This window comes from Drosophila biarmipes, chromosome 3R, assembly GCF_025231255.1.
Source record: "Drosophila biarmipes strain raj3 chromosome 3R, RU_DBia_V1.1, whole genome shotgun sequence".
Taxonomy (NCBI): Eukaryota; Metazoa; Arthropoda; class Insecta; order Diptera; family Drosophilidae; genus Drosophila; species Drosophila biarmipes.
The window spans coordinates 13,382,427-13,390,128 of NC_066616.1; the positions used below are offsets into that span (position 1 = coordinate 13,382,427).

At 45.9% G+C, this 7,702-nt stretch overlaps 4 protein-coding genes across 5 annotated transcripts; 2 read left to right on the plus strand and 2 right to left on the minus strand.

Moving 5' to 3' along the window:
- Positions 1-574: 574 nt before the first annotated feature.
- On the minus strand, positions 575-2,913 carry LOC108031280 (mobility group protein 1B). 2 transcript variants are annotated; one of them, XM_017104523.3, is made up of 4 exons: positions 2,766-2,913; positions 2,114-2,705; positions 858-1,683; positions 575-780 (listed from the first exon to the last, which is right to left on the minus strand). In XM_017104523.3, the coding sequence occupies exon 2, from the start codon at positions 2,698-2,700 to the stop codon at positions 2,296-2,298; it is 405 nt and encodes a 134-aa protein (XP_016960012.1). In that variant the 5' UTR covers positions 2,701-2,705; positions 2,766-2,913; the 3' UTR covers positions 575-780; positions 858-1,683; positions 2,114-2,295. The 2 variants fall into 2 exon arrangements, with proteins under 2 accessions (XP_016960012.1, XP_050744982.1); XM_050889025.1 differs by lacking the exons at positions 2,114-2,705; positions 2,766-2,913 and having other exon boundaries at positions 858-1,657.
- A 432-nt stretch (positions 2,914-3,345) lies between these two features.
- On the plus strand, positions 3,346-5,701 carry LOC108032093 (T-complex protein 1 subunit alpha). Its single transcript, XM_017105919.2, has 4 exons — positions 3,346-3,516; positions 3,759-3,912; positions 3,968-4,858; positions 4,919-5,701. Exons 1-4 carry the CDS (start codon positions 3,444-3,446, stop codon positions 5,472-5,474), a joined length of 1,674 nt encoding a protein of 557 aa, XP_016961408.1. The 5' UTR covers positions 3,346-3,443; the 3' UTR covers positions 5,475-5,701.
- Positions 5,702-5,809: 108 nt separating this feature from the next.
- Positions 5,810-6,732, plus strand: LOC108031083 (uncharacterized). Its single transcript, XM_017104289.3, has 3 exons — positions 5,810-6,097; positions 6,150-6,572; positions 6,629-6,732. The coding sequence occupies exons 1-3, from the start codon at positions 5,900-5,902 to the stop codon at positions 6,695-6,697; spliced, it is 690 nt and encodes a 229-aa protein (XP_016959778.1). The 5' UTR covers positions 5,810-5,899; the 3' UTR covers positions 6,698-6,732.
- LOC108031084 (probable prefoldin subunit 5) lies at positions 6,663-7,565 on the minus strand. Its single transcript, XM_017104290.2, has 3 exons — positions 7,374-7,565; positions 7,042-7,251; positions 6,663-6,984 (listed from the first exon to the last, which is right to left on the minus strand). Exons 1-3 carry the CDS (start codon positions 7,470-7,472, stop codon positions 6,790-6,792), a joined length of 504 nt encoding a protein of 167 aa, XP_016959779.1. The 5' UTR covers positions 7,473-7,565; the 3' UTR covers positions 6,663-6,789.
- Between the last annotated feature and the right edge of the window lie 137 nt (positions 7,566-7,702).

Below are 7,702 nucleotides of genomic sequence, written 5' to 3' on the forward strand. Positions count from 1 at the left end.
CGCTTCTAGACGAAAATCATTTAATAACAATTCTGCGAAAATAATAAAATCTAATGACTTGTTTTGCAATGAAAAGCCAAACTGAAAACCAAAGGCAATGATTACTTTGCGCACTTGTTGTGATAAAATAAGTATCTACGCTTTTGGACGAAAACTCAGTCAATATTAAACTATCTAACATCAAGTAAAACACTAGAAACGTTAATATCAGATTTCTGTTACTCTACTGAATAATTGAGTTGTTCACAACCACAGATTGTAAACAAAAACAGCAACTTTTCCGCATAAAACAATAAATTGTTTCGAGTAAAAAATCTCAGCGCCTGAAAATAGGCGTGACACTTTGATATTCAGAAATTCGAATCCAGGAACTGATTGTGCATTTACAATAACCATTCCCAACTTTCTAAAGTTAAATGCATGATTGCATGATTTGTCGAAATGAATGGTAATGTGTAGAAATTAAATTCTGTGAAAAAACAAAATATATAATTTAAATTATTGTCTTGATCTTTGGCCTGCGCCACATTTCGGTTGATTATTACTTTTGTGATACTACATACATACGTATTAATATGCTTTTATTCGAAATGCGTTTATTAAAAACCTTGATACAGGCATTTTTTTGGAAATTTTACAATTCATATTTTGTCTGAGGTAATCGATTAACTTTATAAAATTATTGGATTTATTGGGTATGCACTTTAACGCGGCTAGGGAAGCCCAAGTATTTTTCAAACCGATGTCTTCAGTCGCTTCCAAGTGATAATCTGGTTACGCCTACATGGAAAAATGAATAAAAACAATTTTTTAAGTTCTTCAGTTCACATAATTTTAAACAAGTTAAAAATACTTACAAGCGTTATGGTTACAACACTCAAAATCAGATTACTCCAGATTTACTCCAGCAAGAAAATCTTGTATGCGCTCTAGCCTCGCCTTTTGGCTAGAGATTTCGTCGTCCTTGAGCAAAATCTGAGCCTTTAACTCGTCAATGCGACTGTCTTTGATTTTGAGCAGTGCACTTAGACTCTGGATTTGCTCGTTTTTTGACGTGATGGCCTCCTGGTTCGTTTTGATGACACCTTTAGCGACTTCCCACTCACGGTTCAAGTTCTGCAGTTGCTCACTTAGACCCGCGATTTGGTTTTTTAGCAGCTCCTTTTCCGCCGTGCTTTTCTCAAATTGGTTGTTTAACAATACACTTTGGCTTACAATTTCACCTTGGGCCATTTTTAGCGCATCCTGCAAGTTCTTAATATTTTCGTGTAACAAATTCACGGTTTTGCTTTGCAGCAAGTTGCGGATTTTTTCATCCTGTACACTTATGATGTCTCTTTTCACTGTGATTTGGGCATCAGCCGCTGCTAGCTCACTTTTTAGAAGTTTAATGTTCTCTTGCAAGTCAGCTATTTTCCAATTCAGGTTGTGGTTTTGGTCGGCCTTCTGCTTGAACTCTTTGAAGTGAGCGACGACGGGCTGGAGAATCTGGTAATAGTCCCTCGGTGAGGCTGCCTCGGTGAGGCTCAGCTTTGCCGACAGCAAAACCGACAAAGTTAAAAATAAAGTGATCGACTTCATTTCTTTGGGACGTCGGGAGCACCGGAAAGACACTGATCAAATGAATCCGACCTGCTCTGCACTACGGTTCGACTGACTGAACATCGATGACCGTATTTATGTCTGAGGAAGACACCGAATTTTAGCACAGCAAAAATTCCCAAAAGTGGATTCTGTTATCACAAGCTTAATAGCGTGTTTAAGCGGTGGCGCATCATTTTTGCACAGATAGAATACTAAGAATAATTTAATATTAACAGTTTGATATATTTAATAAATTTTAATAATGACTTTGTTTTTATTAACCTAAATATCTGTATTTATATTGGATTAGTTTAGTTTGCAATTGTTCTCTCGATCAATTTACGTTTAGATACTGTTGGGTATAATTTTTAAGAATTTTTTTTAAAGAAACAAATGTTTTTGAAATATTTAACCATATATGATTTCTCTATCACTATGGACGGCGGTTCACATAGTGACGAAGCGCACGATGAGGGTGTGCAAAGGCGACTACTATACATTGTATATTTGATTATACATTTGAACTCACATAGTGTAAAGCAACACTTTTGGCATAAAATCACTTATGCAAGACCAGTAAAAAAATATTTCGTTTCTCTTTGAAGTCAAATCTAAATTAAATTTATTTTTATTTAATTTAATTTAAATTCCCGGTTGTAAGAATTTCTCATTTTGAGGCGAGACGAACCAACGCAATAATTTAGAAGAGTATTAGGAGGACGACCTATAGTTAGAACCCGGCGACTTTAAGTAACAATCCCTGCAGATCGGAGAAAAAGTTTTATCCCTGCTGTCGTACACAAAGAGGGTTTCCGGGTCTGAAGAGTTCGGGAATTTTGAGGGCGAAGGGGCTGGAACGTCATGCATCTGCAGTTCCACCTGGAACTTCCACTGCTCCACGTCCTCCTTGTATTTCGCCATTGCCACGGACGCAGACTCCTGCCACACGGACTTATCTTCAGCGGCCATGCTGCGCCACAATTCACCGGCCCGGACAGCCACCTCCTTGACCTTGAACTCGGGGTGCTCCGATTTGATGAGTTCGCGCCCGTAAGAGTTCAACCACAACAAGTAGGCAGTCAAGGGTCTCTTCGGACGAGCTCCACAGGATGACATTGTTTCTAAAAATGCTTTTAACTTTAGTAGAGGTAAAAATAGATTTTGAATTTCTCAAAACTTACACAAAAATTTGTACACTAATAAAATTATTTATAAGAATTACGGAAACCTGGTTTTTGACTTTGAATCGTTGAGCTCTAGAAAAGGAATGAGGAAAGTCTAAGGTCGACAAGACTTCCACAACGAAATAAACTTCACAGCCTACTACGTACCTAACGATTATATTTAAGTTTTAGACGCCAAAGGATGTTTTACGCTATAAAATAAGGTCAGAATCGTTAATCGTTTTTGCTGTTGCTCTTTTATTACTTTTGGAACCATATTTGGCAGAGCCGAAACCTCAATAATCCGAAAGATGAACCACCCAAATTTAAATATACGTTACAGCTATATTTGTAACCAGGGCTGGTAGGGGAACAATCGAAGGTATCGATAAACGTCGATAACTTGAAGATGGTTTACAATTTTATCAACCAGGATTTTATTAACTAAGAATAAATATAACTTACTTAGGCGATTATTTTATTAAATAAATGTATAAATTGTATTATTTGATGAAAACCTCTATGTTTAAAAAAAACACATCAAAGTATCGCCCTTTTTAAAAGACACAGATGCTATCGAAAGTGATATCGATTTTCTTGCATCTCTACTAAGTGAGTCAGGCGGTTTAACGTGCGGTTTTCAGCGTATTTGATTTATCTCGTTTTTTATTAAAAGTCGCCGAAGCCCAGAAGAAAATGTCGACCCTGGCCTCTCCTTTGTCCATTGCTGGCACCCGCCAGTCCGGCGCATCGGTGCGCACACAGAACGGTGAGAATCCCGGTTTTTGTCAACATCTGCGGTGCGTCTGCCGGCGGAGCACGTTTCTTACTCATCGGGCGGTCATGCTCTGCGTGGGGAATGTTCCGGAACAAAATCGGGAAAGGGTGGTTCTATAAGAGTTTATTGGGCTTACCAAAAGCACAAATTAAACTCAGGAACCTCCAAGCTCTAATAGACGATCCCCATCAGTTTGAGGTTATGACTGCAACTGTGATTCCATGTCCTTTCAGTTATGGCTGCTCTGTCCATATCAAACATCGTGAAGAGCTCCCTGGGACCCGTGGGTCTGGACAAGATGCTGGTGGACGACATCGGCGATGTGACAGTGACCAACGATGGAGCCACCATTCTGCGACTGCTGGAGGTGGAGCACCCGGCGGCCAAGTAAGTTCTCGGGCAGTAAAACCCCTTGAGCACAAACTAACTTATAAATTTTAAGGGTCCTGGTTGAGCTGGCTCAGCTGCAGGACGAGGAGGTCGGCGATGGCACCACCTCGGTGGTCATCCTAGCCGCCGAGCTGCTGAAGAACGCCGACGAGCTGGTCAAGCAGAAGATCCACCCCACCTCCATCATCTCGGGCTACCGCATTGCGTGCAAGGAGGCCTGCAAGTACATCTCGGAGCACCTGACCGCCCCCGTGGACGAGCTGGGTCGCGATTCCCTGATCAACATTGCCAAGACCTCGATGAGCTCCAAGATCATTGGCGCCGACGCTGAGTTTTTCTCAGCCATGGTGGTGGACGCCGCTCAGTCGGTGAAGATCACAGATCCCCGTGGACAGACCGCCTACTCGATCAAGGCCATCAATGTCCTGAAGGCCCATGGCAAGTCTGCCCGCGAGTCCGTGCTGATTCCTGGCTACGCCCTGAACTGCACCATTGCCTCCCAGCAGATGCCCAAGAAGATTGTCAACGCCAAGATCGCCTGCCTGGACTTCTCGCTGCAGAAGACCAAGATGAAGATGGGCGTCCAGGTGCTAATCAACGACCCCGACAAGCTGGAGGCCATCCGTGCCCGCGAGCTGGACATCACCAAGGAGCGCATCAACATGATCCTGGGCACCGGTGTCAATGTGGTCCTCGTCAGCGGTGGAGTCGACGATCTGTGTATGAAGTACTTCGTTGAGGCTGGAGCCATGGCTGTGCGACGCGTGAAGAAGAGTGATCTGAAGATCATTGCCAAGGCCACCGGCGCCGCCTTCCTGACCTCGCTGACCAACATGGACGGCGAGGAGAGCTTCGATGCCTCTATGGTGGGTGAGGCCGCCGAGGTGGCCCAGGAGCGCATCTGCGATGATGAGCTTATTCTCATCAAGGGCACAAAGGCGCGGTAAGTGGAGATTTAATTCTGCAGATACAGGTCATTTATTACATTCCTATCCAATTTTAGTGCTGCTGCTTCCATTATCCTGCGTGGTCCCAACGACTTCTACTGTGATGAGATGGAGCGCTCCGTTCACGACGCCCTGTGCGTGGTGAAGCGTGTGCTGGAGAGCAAGAAGGTGGTGGCTGGCGGCGGCTGCGTGGAGGCCGCCCTATCCATCTACCTTGAGAACTTCGCCACCTCGCTGGCTTCCCGCGAACAGTTGGCCATTGCCGAGTTCGCCAAGTCGCTTTTGGTCATTCCCAAGACACTGTCCGTGAACGCGGCCAAGGATGCCACGGATCTGGTGGCCAAGCTGCGCTCCTACCACAACTCCAGCCAGACGAAGCCCGAGCGCTCGGACCTCAAGTGGACCGGCCTGGATCTGATCGAGGGCTTGGTCAGGGACAACAAGAAGGCTGGTGTTCTGGAGCCGGCCATGTCCAAGATCAAGTCGCTGAAGTTTGCCACGGAGGCCGCCATCACCATTTTGCGTATTGACGACATGATCAAGCTCAACCCGGAGGACAAGAGCGGCAAGAGCTACGCCGATGCCTGCGCCGCCGGCGAGCTGGATGGTTAGATATTCTCCTCTGCGAGCGAAGCACATTTCTTCTACTCTGTTTAGGCATTTAATTTTAATCAAATCACTCACTTTCAATTGTCGCCCCATTCGATTGTAGCCACAATTTAATTGTGTTGCCCCTCGCGATCTGTATTAACACCGCACATCAGTAATCCTTTCTCATCCACGCTTCAATGTATAATAAATTGAACTTCAGAATATGCTGAGGCGCAAACTAAACTGGAGGGAAATGGTTTGTTATTTCGGGAGAGAGATCTAGCGTAGAGCAGAGCAGGCAGAGAGTGAGCCGGAGAGTGGGATATCCTATAAATAGCGTCTGCATCTATTTGGTCTATTAATACAAAAAGAAAACACAACCCAAAGGCACGGAAAACGCACATTGCTCAACGAGTTTTTAGAATTAAAAAGTTTTCTCCATTAAAATGTCCGATAATACCGAGGAGGGAGCCGTTGGCGGCGATGTAAACAACAATATCACAGGCAATGGTCAGGAGGAAGTGCATCCGCCGGAGCAGCCGCAGAACGAACTGCTCGACATGGTTTTCACGTTGGAAAGCGAAAAGCAGGCGCTGCTAGAGGAGTCCCGAAAGCGGATCGGGGCACTCCGCAAAGACTTTGAGGTTAGTTGACCCGTTTCCATGGCCTGCACCCAATCACTGACCCTCATTGCAGGAAGCCAAGGTGGAGAATGAGCGGTTGAAAAAGAGAGTGGTCCAGCTGGAGCAGTCCCTCAAGCAGTCCGTCATGCTGGGCGGCACAGATGCACCCAAGTCCAGGCAAGAGCAGGAGGAACTGCTCCTGAAAGCCAAAACCCTGCTGTTCGAGAAGACCAAGGTAAACAAGCAGCAGGAGCAGCAGATATCCGTGCTCAAGACCCAGGTGGAGACGGTTAAGGATGTACTGCAGGTGACCAAGGACATGCTGCAGCTGAAGACCGCCGAGTGTGAGCACACGCAGGCGCGTCTGGAGAAGAGCCAGCTGTGGATCAAGGCGGAGCAGGACAAGTGTGTGCTCACGGAGAAGAAGTTGGCCATCTCGAAGGGAGTGTACGACAAGCTGCGATCGGAGTACGACACCCAGTCCAGGATATTCAAGGTGCGTTGGGCTGACAGCATATTTCTTAGCACTAGTTATACATACTTCCCTTTCAGGATCTAAAGTCCGCGTACGAACAGAAGCTTAAGGTTCTCACTGTGGCCCTGGAGGAAGCCAAAAAGTAGCCGAACAATTTAATAAACTATGTTAATTAAATGCACACATCTCGTTTATAAGTTTAATAATTTAATGCTTTCTGTGTCTGTTCTGCGTGGTCTTAGGAGGTCTGGGGGGCCGCCGATTGCTGCTGGGCCTGCAGCATTTTGGCGGCGGCCGCCTGCTTCAGCTCCAGCACGCCGATCACAGAGTTGAGGAAGCGCGTCTTCTGCAAGTGGATCTTCTCGATTTTCTCGATCTGCTCCTGCACGTACTCTACGCGCCGCTTGAAGTAGTCCTTGGAGCCATCCAGATCCTGTCGAAAAAACAGATGTTATAACCAGATGGTAGGGCTTGGATGTGGAAGACGTACCTTTTCGATGTAGTAGCCGGTGCCGATGTCGATGACAAAGTTGTTGAGATCCTTGACGCGTCCTGGCACGTACATGCTGCTGGTCAGCGGCACCAGGATCTCGCGGTTCTCCCAATCGGAATTGAAGGTCTCCAGGGCCTCCTTGGAGCCAGCGTACTTGGCCTTACAGCCGTGCAGCGTCGACAGCGAGTCCTGTATGTTGGTCATCTCCTGGGAAGCACATAAATGGCGGGTTTGATGAAGCATGTGCCATTTGCGGCGCCCCTCCGCCATGGAGCCCCCTCCCTCCTCTTCCTCCTGACTCATCGCACACCTACATGCGGAGCACTCACCTGCTCGAACTCCTGCTTGATCTGCAGCAGCTGTTCCGGACTCAACTTGGTCAGGTCGATCATCTCGGCCTTGCCCGGGGCGCTTGGGGTGGCAGCCATCGTTTGTGCTTAAACTTATAATTTATAAAATAAATTTCAACTTTATTTTATTCCTCGCAAAGTTGCCACCTTTGCGAATTCCGCTTAACAGGGCTGCAAACTTCTATCGTAACTTAAACGATAGATAATATCGATAGAAACCATGGTGACCTAGAATCGATACTATCGTCGATGGCTTAACAGCTCTACGGCAGGGTTGCCTTGTATTTAAATACTTAAACGGATTAATT